A 17,172-nucleotide genomic window follows, 5' to 3' on the forward strand; every position below is an offset into this window, starting at 1 on the left:
AATTAGATCTCGAGAATTTATGGCGGGCAATTTAAAATTTTTAAATAATTTATTTTTTTTTTTTTATGAAACTAAAATCAGCTGACAATTTTTTTGGTTTTTATTATAAATAAATAAATTCATGAAAATTAATTATAAATATTAATTTAGCAGATATTTAATAATTTAAACTATTTTTGTAACAAATTAATTATAGCAAAAAAAGTTACAAAAAAATTAACATGTAGAAATTAAAAATTCAATTTTTTTTGAATAATTTTTTTGTTAAAAAAAAAAATTGAAAATTGTCAAGTGACAGCAAAATTTGATGTCACATGAGTTGAAAAAAACAAAAAAAATTTTCTACGAACTACACTTGTATTTTTTTTGACAGTTCTAGATTTAATTTTTAAAATAAAAATACCCAAATATTTTTTTATCGTAATTTATTAGTCATTATATTTTATATTACACAAATATGTATACTTAATGGTACTTGTATCAGTTTCCAGTGACAATCCTTAAGAAAGAAAGGATGTACATATAATTAGACGGCAAAAAATTGATATTATTTACTTGTATTCCTTTTTTTTTTTTGCATTTTTCTTTTAATTAATAACAAGAATCTATCAAAACCAGGTCACAAAAATGCGTATTTCTAAAAATATACAAATAATACACTGAAATAAATTGAATCGAATAGAAAATTGAGTAATTACAGTGATTAATCGCAGAAGTAAAAATATCTACCAATTTTTATAGAAACAATATCCTTTTGTGTTAATAATAATATAAGTAATCTAGTGAAAGGGCCTACCGATCACTTTAACCATCAGATTTGTCCTACAATTCGACATTTTATGTTACAATTTATATTTATAGTCAGTAATAATAGTAATAATTTTACTTGAATCATTATCTGGTTCCTAATTAAGAGTTTTTACAAATTTCAATAGGCTCTGCGATAACTAGATTCACATGAGTTCTCATCGAGTTTATTAAGGTAAATCTCTGTTACTAATTACTCTGTTTATTTTTTTAAATTATTTAATAGTTCATTCATTTTTTTGTTATTTTATTTTTTTACCAGCACACACATTTGCACACTACACACTTGCACACACAATTTTAATTGTTAATCAAGAGCTCGAAAACTGTGCGTACAAAAAGCACTCGATAAATTTAAGTTTGATCACTTTCACAATTATCTATACAGACTAGGATCGGATATAATTCATAAACGTGTTCCCAGAAAATAAAATTTCTTACATGCAATTAATTTATTTATTTCAAATTACTCTCATGCTTTGATATACATTTTTGAGTTTAGTTCTCAAGTTAGTTTTTTTAATTAAACTGCTCGCTGTACGCAAAGTCACAGGCATAAATTCATTTTATTTTTTAAAGTCATTTAATTATCGTATCACAATCAATATTACACCTCAAATCATTCTCATTCAAATTAATAAACTCATTTATGTTTTTGATACACAATTGTAGAATATAAGCGTCATTTTCAAGGTGTAGTCTTATTAAATTTAAGCGTTACAATCTATTTCATTTTTAATAAAACATCCAGACTACATTAATTGTCTTATTATGAATTCATGATCAAGTCAGTTTATCAATGTTATCCTAAAAATAAAATTATGCTGCTTTATTATTATTAATTAATTAATATCCATTGTTTTCTTATTTTATTATCATTATTTTTATTTTTTTTGTGTTTTCGTATTTATTTATTTATTTTTTTTTTTTTGCGAAATTATTGTTTTAAGTTGTCGCATTACTTATCATCATTCACACGATTTTATTTCGTCTCAACAATAAATCCACGATATTTAAACTACATTATTTACAAATGATCTTATCTTTTGCATTCTTTGTTATTGATAATGAATCTTCGTTGCTAAACGCTATTTAATATAATTAAAATTAATAATTATTTTATGAGCTCGAAAAAAAAAAAAAAATTTCTTTACTTTTACTAAGTGTACATATTGATACATACATACATTGTTATATTCATGTATATTTATATTTTTCCCTACATGATAAATGCTATTTACAATATGGTCTATATGTATATCGTTACCTTTATACAAATTTCTCACGGAAAAAAAATTAAAATAAATTTATAGTCGCTTTACAACGCGACAGTAATTTTTTAAATAAAGAATTATTAGTTAATTTAAAAATAAAACTTGTATTATATTTTTAGTATCGCTTATACTATTCTGCAATTCATTTTTAGTAGTAATTAATAATACCAACAGTAACAATGATATTGATAATTTACAATTTTATTGTGATGATTAATTTTGGAAACGATTAATTAATTTCTATTTCAATAATAGTAACTAATAAGACAATTAATCAAGACGATAAATATTATCTTTAGATAAAAATTTATCAATCAAAACAAATTATTTTTTTATCGCAACACTTGCATTAATAAAAAAACATTAATGATGTAATTAATTAAAGTACAATAAATTTGTACAACGAATCAATTGTAAAGATTTACAAATCATTTGTGAAAGTAAAATATAAAAAAAAAAAAAAAAAAAATAGAATAATCACTTCCTCTATAAGTAAATATAAACAAAAGTTATGATTGATGGTATCATTTTTCAATTAAAAATTGTTCGGATATTTCAATAATGAAATAAAAAAAAAAATAAATTATAATTAATCAATTAATTGCTCGATTATTATAAAAAAAATCAAAGTGTGTTGTATAATTTAGAATAAATAATACAATATTTGTTGAAAATAAATCAATTAATTAGAAACGTAAATGTCTCTCTATCCTAGACTTGTCTTTTGAACTTTGTTACATTAATATTTACAATGAAGTCGGACAAAATCATACGTCATTGACTGTAAAATGAAGTAATGCTACTATAATTATTCTTATAATTGTTGTAACTATTATAATAATTATTATTACCATCATCATTATTAATATTATAATTATTTTGTATTGTTTATACACGAGTACGTTGATTGTTGTTGACGTTAGTAAACAAACGCCTGGTTCGCCGTGTCCGAGAAGGCTGTAATGAAGGCTTTTGTACAAAAGCTGCTCTACAATCGCTGCACTAAAATAAAAAGGACGACATTCGCATATTAATTTTGTTTTCTATTTGTAATTAGTTTTTCATATTTTTTTTTTTTTTTTTTGTATTGTTTTGTTTTAAATATTAAATCGAAAAAGGCCACGGTTCAAGGCCACGGGCCAAGAAAGTCAATTAAATCCAGTCAACGAAGAGCCCATTTACATAATCGTCAATTCTTCGTAACAAATATCTTGCTTGTATGCTCGAACACTGCGATTAAATAGTCCACTCATCCAAGAGACTTCATCGTCTCGTTAAACCGTTTTACCATATTAACACACTTATTATCATTATTATAATAACTATCAATATTTTTGCTTATGGTACACATCATTTTACATTTATCAAATCATCCATTAGTCCCTAGGTGTATCGAAACTCACATCTTAAAGAGAGTACACTTGAGTATCAATTTAATTTTCATCTGTAACAGCAATCTTTAGTTATTCCTTAATATTATAATAATTATTTTAATTTATTTTAAATTCACCAGCTTACGATTTCACGTTACTCGGTGTAGACTGCACTTGGGGATGTATTGCATGTTATCAAGATGCCAGCCTTTAGACAAAGCACAAGGATAATGTGTAACATCCTTACATCCTCGCTTAACACAACCAATATTAGCCCCAGTCATTCCGCAAGCATTGCAAATAGACTTTGTCGCATCCCAGACAGCTTCCTGAAGTCCAGTAACTCGTCCACCTTGAAGAAGCAAAGCCAAAATTATAATTTCTACTTCTTAAGGGACATTTATAAAAAAAAAAAAATACTTACCAGCTAGGTAAACTCCAGCAGCCCAGACAGCGCATTGCTCATGAAGCCACACTTCCCACCGCTGTTCATCGCCAGGAATAAGCGTCATCCCCGTGAACACGGTCGGGGTGTTGGCTTCAACTGAGTTCCTCTTCTTTTTTCCCATTTTAGCGGAAAACATATCCGCTAAACCAGCGTACCTTAAGCTACGTTTATTCTTCCCTCCTTTCTTTTGTTCAGTCGTTATTTCTTGCTCATCTGCAGACAGAATACTTTCTTCGAGTCGCTCTTTCCCAATTAAATAAGGACCAAAGAGATCGCTGAGCACTCCCGCGGGTACCTTGACGAATAAAATAATGTTAATCCACCGTTAAACGGAAAATAAAACGATTTGTTACAAATTAAAAGACTCTTGTAAGTACCGTGTAGGTTCCAGGGGCTATATGGGGCCCGGCTAAATTAGGATGCGGCCGAGAAGGATCTCCAGGGACGACATAATGAGGTCCTTGTTTGCAAAACACACATATCCACGTTGAGTCAGTAGTATGGGCGTCGTATCGTGATGATAAAGTCGAACTAAAGAGACCAGCTTTGCTTACTTTTCCTGTAATAAAAATAATTATTATTCATCACGTACCGTCTCCACAAACAATTAAGATTACAAACAAATAGTAATACATACCACGATAATCAAGATCATTCTGATGACTCAGTCTCTTACTCCGCCCGACATTTCCATTTCCAACACTCTTTCGCTTCTCTTTGCTCTTCTCCTCTTCTTCTTCTCGAGGTGCATTAACGACCTGAACACTCAGAGGACTGTCTCTCGGGCCTTCGACATGAACAACAGGACCTCTTGATCTTATCGAGCTAGCATTCGACCCCGAATCGTAGGCTATTTCTCTCAAACCATCGGGTTTCTTTTTCTTTCCAGCCTCGAACTTTTTCTTCAAGCCTTTTGATTGCTTTCTCCGTTTGGCGTCTTTCAGCCCAATATCTTCACCGACATGAGGCCCGAACATATTTTCCGGAGGTGCTCTCGAAGCTTTTCGTTTTTTCGCCCGCGCTCTGCCCTTCTTTCCTTTCTTCGCCGGCGGTTTAGTTCCCACTGTAGACGTTACGTCTGTAGGATTAGTTGTATTGAGTGTGTCTATGCTTTCCGTTTTAATATCATCACCAGTCTCTTGTTTCAATGGATCCAACCCTACATTAGCGTCTATTGTCGTAGTAGTCGTCGTTGTCGTTGTAGCGGTAGCCGTCGTCGAGCCTTCTATTTTCTGATCCTTTTTTACATCAGTATCTGTCTCAACAATACCGGCAAACATTTTTTCGAGCTCTGATTCAACCTCGTTGAACTGTATTGCATTATTAACGCCCTTAGGACTGGTTATTTTCGAGAATTCACTTACATCGTCACTGGATTTTCTCCTGACCCGCTGATTATTCGTCGGTGCAGGATTAGTTGTCGAGGAAGATCCTTCACTACTGCTTCGCCTTCTTACGGGTTCATTTTCTTCAACTTTATCCTGATTAGCTTTTGTCATAATCGAAACTGTTGTTTCTTCATTTGTTTTAGCTTGCTCTAATCTCTTTTCTAATCTAATTTCATCTTTTTGTAGAGGGATTACTGGCACTGGGGGAGAAGTTGCCTCCTCAAGTTCTTCACGGACTGTTTCACATATTCTAGGTTCTCGCGGTTCCGTAGGCTCTAATTCCATGTCTTCGACTTCCATTTTTGAATCCTTACTCAGCCTTACAGGTTTTTCGAGCTTTCGTTTCCGCCGTTGTTTCATATTATCATTTGAGTCGTCATTGCTGAACTCGGGAGAGACGACATCATCTTCTCTGGTCGGTGATTTAGATTTTTGCCTTTCTGGGGACATACTTTTTACACTACAAGTGTCTTTAATTTCCTCGACTGGGGTTACAATGACAGAGCCAATATTCTCAGTATTACCGAGTTTCTTGTTTCCACCTTCGAGTTTTTCCAACAACGAATCAACGCCTTTTTTACCCCGTTTAGGAAGATTCTTAGGAGATCTTACATTCATTTCATCAATTTTACGATCTCGCTCAGACGAAGGCTCACGCTTTGGGCTGTCTGTCACGTCTTTATCTAACCTTGAAGTCAGATTTACTATAACAGGCAGTACACTGCGCGGCCCCTGTGCAATAACACTAAGCGAGTCTTTTACTTTAACTGGTTCAGTGTCTTTTTTATCCGGCAGTACTCTCTCGATAGTGACGCTCGGCGGTAAATTAATCATTTTCTGAGTAAAATTATCAACACCACCAGTTAGCTCCTTCATTTTATCATGAAGATTTGCCACGCCTTTAAGATTACTTTCGAAATTCTTAACCGTTATCTTGGGGGTGGTCAAAAGTTGGTCCTTGGTTGATAACGATAATGTTACAGGATCTCCAAGGGAATTTGGCGTCGGTACGGAGGAACTTATCCCACTGTCAGATGACGTTTCACCGTTCAACGGAATTGGGGGTGATATAATATTACCATTACGGCTGCCTTTATCTACACTACGTGCAGTCAGACTTATAGGTATTTCCTGAGTCATTCTCGAGTAATTTTCCGCCATCTCAGAAGTCGCTGAGAGATCTAGAGTACTCTGAGAGCCAGGTGAGCTGCGATACTGATTTTGATTTTGTCTATTGTCGACAAGCATTTGTAAACTAAATAGCGGATTACCAGGCGCATTAGAAGTAACATTTTTTGAAGGCACCGTGGGTGTATGCCACGTAGGTGGTGCCTGAGTATGAGCCAGCTGTGGAGTCAATTGAGACGACAAGTGAGATGTTCTTGCCATTGACGGGTGGGTGTAAAATCCAGCTGGATTTAGTGTCGCGCCTGATAAGGCTGTTGGATGAAGATTAAGTCCAGAGCCTTGAGTCATTGTCAAGTGATTCCAGACAGCTTGTGGCGGTGGTGTGCCAACTGGCGGCCTACTGTGTCCTGGGTACTGTCCAGACATCGCGAAATCCTCCCAAATATTTTGCGATAACAGGTTTAGACTTTTTGGCTGATTTTCTACAGTTTGCTCGTCCTTTAAGTCACAAGCGTCTACATCCAACTTCTTCGTAGGCCAGAAAATTCCGCTCGACTCTTTCGAGCAAAATGTCGGTGAATACAAATTACACTTTTGTGTTTTTATTTTACTACTAGGTAATACAAAGTTTATTTCTTCTTTGGAATGGTAATTTTTAATAGTAGGTGACAGCAACTCTTTAGCTTCACACTTTGATACTGAATTATGCTTCAAGTCTTTGTGACTTGTTAATTTTGTCTTACAGTCTTCAAGGCAGAGATTGTTTTTAACCGAACGTACTGACAAGTCAACTGGCTGATCTTGTACCGTATTCTTCGGTGGTGTTAACTCGACAATCGGTTTAGCGAGTTCAATTGCCGTGTGTGAATCTTTGCAATTGCTCGGCGAATACCACGTGTTTAGTTCTTTAGGAATATTTATGATATTTTTATTCAAGCTCCTCGGTACATATGTACTGTTGTATGCTAAAAGTGGGTTTTCTTGATGATCCCATTGAGATTGAGTCGATGGAAGCGCCCACTGAGGAGCGTATCCCAATAATGGTAGCCCTGGAACATTAACAAACGTTTGGAAAAAATTCTTTTAAACAAACATTGTAATTAAAAATAATTAAAATAAAATTAGTTTAAATAATTACCATCATACGGGGCTATATTGTGATTCCAATAATTCAAACCATTCTGAGACACAAAATGAGGGTCAAAATTAGTCAGATTTAAATGAGGTATATTCTGATAATTATTATTGCTGCTCAGCTGACAATCTATTTTTCCAATGTCAATCTCAGTGTCTGGTACCTCAATCCGAGTTGTTGGTCCTGAAAACACAAAAGAAAATTATTATTATTATTATTTCTGTTGTTAATATTATTATTGTGATTATTGGTATATTTGTCATTACTATTTTAAATTTATACTGTGAAGTAATTTAGTGATGTAGACAATACAGCTGTTGTTTTAAGTATACAATTACATAATACTAAACCCAGCAAAACAATTTTTAAAATAACCAAACTATATCAACAATTACCAATGAATTTTCATTCATTTGTCGTACAATAAATTATCCGAGCAGATACTCCAAAAAAGGTTAAAACAAACTCTCGATATCACCATAGCCTAAATAAGAATCTATTGATACTACACAAATATCAATTGAATTTGCTATCAAGAGTAACAAAAGTTGGAAATCAATTGATAATAATCCCAGATAAAATCAACAATAAAGCATGTTCAAAGACATCAGTCTTTAGGAATAAAAAGGTGCGGCGCAAGCAAAACACGCCGTAACTTTAAAAGCCATGTCCAAAGTCATTCGACCAAAACACACCAATATGTAGATCAAAGCCGTCTGTATATTCGAATCCCTTCTAAATAAAATCCAATATCACAAACAAGAGATTTAAAACTACCAATAACCATCCTAGGGATAAAAGAATGATAACTTCACTCCATTATTTCAGCAGGTAATTTAAATGGTTGACGTAGTCACGACAAACTTTTGACAAATGATCCACAAAACACAAAATAACACGAGTGTTCGTGACGACGTGATCGAGACGCGTGCCGGCGTAAGTTGTGGCCGAGTAAAAGCATTAACCAGCAACAGCAGTAGCAGCAGCACTACTCGTGTACCCTCTAGTGTAGGTAATTATTCGTTGAGCAAGGTAAACGACGCACCATAATAATCAGTCCACCACAAACTAGTTACATCTGAAAAGATAGTAAAATAATGTAAAACAAAAATTTTTAGCTTTTATAAACATCTATCTGGAGAAACAGAAAGCAAGTAACGCAGCACGTAGAGACAAAAGTTATTTATCAGCCACTTGTTTTGCCAGCCACTTCTCTTTTTACAAACTTACAATACCAACCAGATAACTCGAAACTTAATGCAAAACTAAAACTAAAAACTCACTGCAATAATAAATCCAACACTAAGTCTTGAGCTCCGTTAATTATTTATACTCTGTTTTGCGGTAACACGAAAAACGTGTAACTCTCGCGCGGATCTTCTCCCTCCCAACTGCAATATCAACGTGGGTTAATATATGTAGGTATAATACATTATAATATAACTAAAAAAAAAAAAAAAAATAAGAAGGCAAGTGTTGTAAATTTATCGGATGGAAAAACGTGTAATACGTAGTTGTCGTCACGTTGATATCAATAACGTGTGTGTACGCACCTTTGCCGCGAAGCCCGCGACCGGGCGCCTTGATAATTTATGATTTTTCTTGACCAAAGAAAAATCTCGTCGGGGCATCAAGCAAATGCAGGACTCAACAATGGTGGCTGTTAGCCAGCCTTTGGGCAAGCCCGATGCTGACACCTCGTGGTGGCGGCGCAGAATAGTCGTCGTGGATCACGCCTTCTCTCTTTCTCTCTTGCACACGTCTCTTTTATTTTTTTCGTACTTGCTTTTTTTGGTTTATTATTTTTTATTTTTTTTTCCCTTTTATTTGCCTGTACTTTTTTCTTCTACATGTGTGTATGTGTGTATACATACATGTATCTAATGTACGCACAATTTTTTTGTCAACTGACACTATTAGGCGGACATCTGCATTGAGATCGTCATCTGACCAGTGCCCAACTTTCCCGCGGCTTTATCAGAAAACAAATAAATAATCACTAAGTAAAGCCCGGATGAATTATTTTTCGCATCACCAGGCTAAAGTCGATTGGATACAACTGCATGAAACAAAAAATTTAATATTTAATATTTAATCCAGTACTTTTTTTTTTTCTCCCAGCATAAGACAAAGACAACCAGCTGATAATAATTACAAGTCGGCTTATAATAAATTAAATATACGGACGAAGAATTTAATTATGATAAAATATGCTTACAGGTCAATCAACACGTGGGCATACATGTTAGCATTCTATTGGAGAAATTTATAGAACACAACAATGCTTTTGTACGCGTGTACATGGAAGGGAAATGACGTTGTGCCATTATTGTTTTTTATTTTTTCCCTACTTGTGTTTTATTAAAAATAACCCAGGTTTAATATTTCAGCATGTAAGATATGAGATGCAATCCGTCAATCGGAAGTGGATTAGCGCTTGACTGGGAAACAGCTTTTCCTGTTTTCTTATTTACCGCAACTCTCGAATCATTTTTCTAAAAGACACCAGAATTATTCCAGCAAAGCCAATCATTAAATGTTTTGCTGATGTTATATTGATGACAGCCAATAACTGATTAGTGTAAAAGAAACAATAGTAGGAAATTATAAATAAGTATTCAAAAAGTACTCAAATTACAAACCGTATTCTCTTGCCCATCCCAATGACGTATTCATTGTTTCTTTACCGCGCATTTTCGAAACGTTTTACGTTTTCGATCAGCATCACTTCGAACACCGTCATCTTCTCGACGATACCCTGCATCCACCGGGTCTATTCACCCTGCAGTTAGTGTCAATAGTTTTTTTTTTTTGCCGATCAATAAGGACACTGACAAATAAATTTTAAAACTACAGCTAGTACGCAGTAAACACAGAAGTGAAAATAAAGTCTAGAATTTTCCACAGGCTTACAAGTAACCGCCCTTAAAAATAAATCATTAAATGTTCTTGTACACTCAAAGTTCACCTGAAATTATTTAAACTCAAGTTAATAATAAATAAAATAATAATTTATATTAATAAATAATTTTTTATTTTTATTTTTATTTAATTGTTTATTTATTTGATGTACCTTTAACCAATAATCGGGGGAAAATAAAAATAATAAATCATTCACAGGAACACCTCTTAAGTAATCAAGAAAATTATTTAAACGATATCTTTTTGTTTACATACTATTATCTCAAAACGTAAACACACGTTGTTGTGACGCAATTCCACGAGGTAACCGTCGTCGTTATTTACTAGATCAACTGTCTTTTTCTTTTCTTTGTATACGTTTATATTTGCACACTACTTATTAATAAACGCACACTACATTTAAGCCGGCTGCATGTATACGAAGTGACGTCATTCCTTGTTTGAATTTGACGTAAAAGATGGCGCTAGGACCTGATATTGAAGCGCGCGAAATTTTGAATGTTCCTACATAATTAACAAAGTGTTAAAAAAAAAAAAAAAAAAAAAAAAAAAAGAGCTATAAAAATTGTAATGAAAAATAATTTTTTAGACATTTTTTTTTCTTTTAATCAATTGTTTGTCTTAAACACTAAAAATAAATTATTTTTTTAAAATTAAAATTTTTTTACACATTTCTTCTGAAGAAATAAATAATCTGTAATGAAACAATAATTAGTAAATAATAATAATAAAAAAAATTTTATTTGTTTAAATTAAAAAATACCTGTAGAAAATATTTTGACTGATGCGCGGAGTGGATGCGCAATAGTTTAAGTTGTTAGTAATTGGCAATGGCGGAAAGTGACATGACGTGAGTTGTGACACGATGCAGGCGGCTATGACTGATTTATCAAAAAAAGTGACTAATATTTAGCAGTGTCAAGCCATTAAAATGCCGCCTAACAATTATTTAAAAAAAAGTGATTATTGTTAATTAAAAATATTATAAAAATGGCTACGTTTTTAGTTATAACTATTAATTGTCATGTTACGTGTGTACCACATAATGTATTAAATAGTATAACAAGGATAGAAGAGTTTCGGTAAATCGATGTCAGGTGTTTTGAGAGCCATTGCACACTAATTCTCTTTTATATACATTTATAAATAATATATAATATATAAAGAAGAACAATATTATTAAAATAACTAAAATGGGATTGTTGAGTAAATAATGAATTGTCGTGCCTAAAATTAATCACGACCTAAAATTAATTACCTGTCAAAAAAAACAACATATTCTAGTCAACATCAAGTCTTATTTTTGACCAAGTCACTACATATATATAATTAATTAATGTATTTAATTAAAGTATTAACACTAATAGACTGAAGAAGAAGAAGAAAAAAAACTATTCAATGTATTTGTAAGTGCTAATAAATATCTTCATATATTTAAAATTCAACTAAGAAATTGATTAAGTATTTATAATCAATATCGGTGCTAATTATGTTGATTAAAGTTTTTGGCCACTTGCCATTACCTGACAAATTAAAGACAACTATTTCAAGTAATAACTCTAAATAATAAGATTATATTTATCTTGTAGAATTTACAAATAAAAATAAAAAAATTAATGAAATAATTGAACTGAAAAGAGCATGGAGCAGGACCGGAATGAGATGTCAAAAGGAGAGACGTCATCACCGCGTACCAAGCAGAAAAAAAAATCCCTCTGTCAGATGCTGATGCACAAGAAGACCCGAGTCGGATGTATGGAGATGTCCTACAATAATAAAGAAACACATGACAGAGAATTGACAACCAACAACATGGGACTGTTAACCAGTAAGAATAAGATGGAAAACTCTCAGCATAGCTCGCATACCAGCACTAAATTATCTCTATGCTGTGCCATGACCGAGAGAAGTAGAACTCCGCCGCAGAGTTTGTCAGCGAGCAGGCTGTCTCCCACACTCAGCCGCACGTCGGTAAAGTCTGAAGTTGCATCTTTAAATGGAAACTGTAGAACAAACGCTGTTGTAGAAAGCCAAGCTAATCACCAGCACGCGCATAATCATCATTATCATCATAATTACCAGGGGATTAGAACGTCACCGGCGCTTAAAAACAAGTGTTGTCATGACTACGCTTGCAAACCTCACACCGTTGCTAAGGAACAACGTCGTAGTGCATATGCAGAAGGTACTAGTAATTTATAATTTTTATTTGTTATAAAATTATTAAATATATGCTAAATTAATTTTCACGTGCTTGTTTTTATGCTTATTTATTATTTAAAAAGCCAATTTTTTTTTTTTTTTTATTTTAAGGATTGAAAGTTTATTCACGTGTAATATAGATTATTACTGCAGTAATGATTGAAGAAGATGATATTGGTAATAATGTCCATGATAATGACAATAGCTATAGGCAATGTGTATATCACTGTTGCTCCTCCTTAAAATTAGTCATTAAATTAATGAGGTATTAATTACAAGCATACAAGTGTACCAGAGAATCACCAATGTGACCTTGATATCCCTTCTCTGTCTTACGAATAATCTAGCGCCATCAGTTCGCTCCATTCTCCTCACTTCCTCGTTTATACTAACGAGTGCAGTATGTAATATAATCCAAGTACGAGTCGAGTAAGAAAAATTACTTGACTGTGTACAAATGTATATAGGAATAAATATACAGAAGAGTGCGGGTATAAAAAGAATCAGAAAACTAATGTGGGAGTGCGTCGTAAATTGCTATCGATATGTGATGGTTAAATAAGAAAGAAGAGTTTAAAGTAGTGTAGTTGAGGTTTCGATTAAACTACTACCACTGTATGCGGTATGTCAGTGTGTTGTACATCAATATTAACGCAGCTTGGTATCGCAGTCGACTCACGTTCAGTATAGAGCCAGTCATAGATGAGCCAGTTGTACCGTTAGCTTTTTCTTGTATTTAAAAAAAAAGTTTTATAAATATAATTGTTAAAATGTCTGACCGAGATTCACCGAAGAAACGGGGAAAGAAGAAATCATTTTTACACAAAGTGTCCAGTGCTTTTGCGAGGACTTTTAATAAATCAAGAGAGTCTTCTGACAGTGAGGATTATCCGTCCGATGACAACACACCTACTAAGAGTCCCAAGGGATCGCCGGTTAAAAAAAAAGGAGCAGATGGAATGACAAGCGGTAAACAGCCGGTAGGCATAACATGTGTCACTGCTGATAGTCTTGCAGGACAAGCGCATAATAAAAATTCAACAGAATTAAGTGAAGTTGGAGTCAAAAATTCTGAAACAAGTGAATTTGTTCAACAAATTGCGGGGATTAATAAAAGTATTGTTGGATTATCAAATCAGGATGACACGCCCTTGAGGCCATCGCGTAATAATAAAATAAATAAAATTGAGTCAAGCTCTGGTTCTGATAGAAATTTGGGCGCCAAGAAAAATTTTATGGAAAAATCTAGAATGGAGATAAACAAAGTTCAGGAGATTGTTATTGATGATACAATTAGTGCTGGCCAAGGACAATTGGTTTCTGCAATTATTGTAGCTGCTGCGAATCCTGATGTGATTCTTCAGGAAGAAGTTAAAAAGATGATTGATGCAACGAAGCAAATGGATGTAAAAGCGACCAAGCAGTTATTGATCAAAGAAAAGAAACACAGAGGACACAGTTGCAGTTCTGATAGCGACGAATCCGATTCCTTAGAATACCCGAGTTGTGACGAAGATGAATCTGAATCCGAGCCAGAAAAAACAAACATTAAGGATTTATATTTCACCACAGGAAAATATATAACATATTTTTTTTTGGAGATGGAGAGAAAGTGGTACAATCCCCAAGAAGAGCAGTATGGATACATAATGTATCATTGTTCTCACAACCATCACTCGACGAAAAAACACCACCACTCAATTAAAAGTAACAAAGGTATTTTCATCAATAATAACTGGAATCTTATTTTTATCTGATGATGATGATGATGATGTTATCTACCGCAGAATAAATAAATAATTTATCTCTTGACATTTTCAACTGTTTAGAATATCTTCGAAAAGAACTGCCATAAATGTATACGTAATACTCTATTATTACTTTCAATGCTTAGCTTTTCATAAGTATATATATGTATGATTAAATAGATTCAGCGTATGTACATCTTCTTCAAGCCCGGAATAGCTATAAGTGCTTTTAACGATTGCATAAATTTATGCCAATATCTTCAATGTTGATCTATGAAGTAATCAGTCCAATTGATGTTTATTAGCGAGGGTGGCGCTCGTAATTAGGTCATAAAAAGTACACTATTTAGTGACGAAATTCAATAACACTTGCGTCACTAGATTAGCATTGAAGCCAACTAAAATGACAGCAAGAATCGTTTATTTGTCTTCTTTATTATCATTCAGGTGAATGCTAACAAAAAAGTTAAAGAAGGTTTTTTTTTTTATTTTTCAGGTGATCAATCGTCGTCGGACTCGACTTCCCCGCATATATCCACGCAGATGAAGCATAAGCTGCTGCACAGACGCTCGGCAGACAATCTGATGGTTAATTCACTAGCTAATTCTACCCAACATTCCAGTCCAGATTCTGTAAAAAGCGTTCCGATACATCTTAAGCCGCGTTCCACGTCTCATGATGCCTTGCCTAGAAAGCAAGAACGTACGGGTATCCTGACAGATGGTGCGTCGATGGATAATTTAGCCAAGCAGTCGCTTCTCGCTGCTCAGGTTCTCAATTTGATGCCTACACAGAAAGCTAGAGAGCGGTAAAAAAATTTTAATTGCTCTTAATTAGAATTATAATTAATTTTATTTATTTATTCTAGCAATTACTTGCACGGTCGCGTTGCTGTTAATTCGCTGCTTGGCCCAGCTGAACTCGAAAAAGTATTACCCAACCGTGAGATAAAAATCTTCGTTGGAACGTGGAATATGAATGGAAGATCACCACCGAAGCAACTGAACGACTTGATGTTACCGTCAGAAATCTCAACTGTTCCAGACATACTGGCGATTGGGACTCAGGAATCTTACTCTGAGCGAAGCGAATGGGAGGCTGCGCTTCAAGAAACTCTGGGACCTTCTCACGTGCTGTTGACTAGCGCGAGTCTTGGTACTCTTCACCTGGTTTTATTTTTGAGACGCGACCTCATTTGGTTTTGCTCCGTTCCGGAAGAAGATAGCTTTTCTACCCGACCTGGTACTGCTTTCCGAACAAAGGGAGCAGTAGCGCTAGCTGTCATGTTATTTGGGACGAGCTTTCTTTTTGTCACCGCTCATTTGACGGCTCATCAGGACAAAGTTAAAGAGCGCGTCAGTGATATCAAGAGGATTGTACGGAATTTAGACTTACCTAAAGATTTGCCTACAAAACATAAAAATAAAGGTGAATAATAACAATAACTAATCTGTCAATTATTGATGACACTGAAGACTGACGTAAATTATTTTATCATTTTATAACAATAAAATTATTATAAAAAAAAATTGACTAAAAAAATTTCACATGTGAAAATTAAAAAAAAATTAAAAATGGAAATTTTTTTTAATAAATTTTGATTTTTTATAAAAATTAAAACAATTGATAATTGTCAGTTAGCTTCAGTATTATGATTATTGTCTATTATTATTCTGAACAATAGTTTCAATTGATTAATTTTAATTGTTAATTTCCAGATGTGACACAAAACTTTGATTGTGTTTTCTGGTGCGGTGATTTAAATTTCCGTTTGGCGCAGCCGCGAGAAGAGGTGATTCAGTGGGTGACGGATACATATTTTCCTAGTTCATCAGCAGTTTCAATGAATAAAGACCAATTGCGATCAGTCCTGAACGAAGGTTCAGTTCTTCGCGGGTTTGAAGAGGCGCCAATAACTTTTCCGCCTACATATAAGTACGACCCAGGAACACAAACATTCGACTCGAGTAGTAAACAACGGGCACCTGCATACACTGATCGTATTCTCTACAAAGGAAAGGGTCACACACGTGGATATATTCGTCGGGTTAGTCATGACAATACCAATTCAAACAAGGACGGAAATATTGAGTGTCTTGTTTACGATTCGGTGCCTAGTATTTGTACATCTGATCACAAACCGGTTTGGGGTGTATTCAAAACAACTGTGCGCCCGGGAATTGACACGTAAGTTTCTTTGCAAGTTTTTTTATCAATTAAATTTCTATAAATAAATAATTTATTAATATATTTGTCAATTCAGGATTCCTTTGGCTGCTGGATTATTCAATCGAGAGATTTACCTCGAGGGCATCAAGCGACGAGCTGCTGCGATGGACGAAGACTCTTCTAGTACTTCTAAAGTCTGTTCATTGCAATAAATAATTATAATATTATTTATTTAATTAATTTAACTCAGGATAATTTTAGAAAAATAATTTATTATTTGCAATCGCATAGTTAAAATTAAATTAATTTTTTTTTTTTTATTTAATCTGTTAAAAATCTTTTTTTTTAATTTGAATCTAGTCTTGAAATACGTATTCAATTTAAAGTTTTATATATGTATTTATTTCAAGTACATAAACTGTTTAGTAGAAAAATAACTTTCATTATCGAAAGTTTTCACTTACAAGTATTTTTGTTTATTTTAATTAAATTTATTTAATAATTTAATTAATTGCTATCGATCAATTATTTGATGCACATTTTGATAACACAAATTAGAAATTTATTAATATACTTA

General features: G+C 33.3%; 2 protein-coding genes across 5 annotated transcripts; one reads left to right on the forward strand and one right to left on the reverse strand.

Annotated features, from left to right (window-relative positions):
• Positions 1 to 564: 564 nt before the first annotated feature.
• Positions 565 to 10,901, reverse strand: LOC141530305 (uncharacterized). Of its 2 annotated transcripts, none has more exons than XM_074247344.1 (8): positions 10,627 to 10,901; positions 10,196 to 10,521; positions 7,557 to 7,736; positions 4,540 to 7,467; positions 4,280 to 4,461; positions 3,879 to 4,197; positions 3,592 to 3,806; positions 565 to 3,525 (listed from the first exon to the last, which is right to left on the reverse strand). In XM_074247344.1, exons 2-7 carry the CDS (start codon positions 10,245 to 10,247, stop codon positions 3,604 to 3,606), a joined length of 3,864 nt encoding a protein of 1,287 aa, XP_074103445.1. In that variant the 5' UTR covers positions 10,248 to 10,521; positions 10,627 to 10,901; the 3' UTR covers positions 565 to 3,525; positions 3,592 to 3,603. The 2 variants fall into 2 exon arrangements, with proteins under 2 accessions (XP_074103445.1, XP_074103436.1); XM_074247335.1 differs by having other exon boundaries at positions 3,600 to 3,806; positions 10,627 to 10,897.
• Positions 10,902 to 11,315: 414 nt separating this feature from the next.
• Inpp5e (Inositol-3-phosphate synthase) lies at positions 11,316 to 16,931 on the forward strand. 3 transcript variants are annotated; one of them, XM_074250574.1, is made up of 6 exons: positions 11,316 to 11,881; positions 12,065 to 12,660; positions 14,922 to 15,234; positions 15,295 to 15,854; positions 16,145 to 16,613; positions 16,690 to 16,931. In XM_074250574.1, exons 2-6 carry the CDS (start codon positions 12,117 to 12,119, stop codon positions 16,805 to 16,807), a joined length of 2,004 nt encoding a protein of 667 aa, XP_074106675.1. In that variant the 5' UTR covers positions 11,316 to 11,881; positions 12,065 to 12,116; the 3' UTR covers positions 16,808 to 16,931. The 3 variants fall into 3 exon arrangements, with proteins under 3 accessions (XP_074106675.1, XP_074106667.1, XP_074106663.1); XM_074250566.1 differs by having other exon boundaries at positions 11,316 to 12,660; XM_074250562.1 differs by lacking the exons at positions 11,316 to 11,881; positions 12,065 to 12,660 and adding an exon at positions 13,035 to 14,393.
• Positions 16,932 to 17,172: the final 241 nt, after the last annotated feature.

Source organism: Cotesia typhae, unplaced genomic scaffold (assembly GCF_013202065.1).
Source record: "Cotesia typhae breed Kobodo isofemale line unplaced genomic scaffold, CoteBio_Ctyphae contig_119, whole genome shotgun sequence".
Taxonomy (NCBI): Eukaryota; Metazoa; Arthropoda; class Insecta; order Hymenoptera; family Braconidae; genus Cotesia; species Cotesia typhae.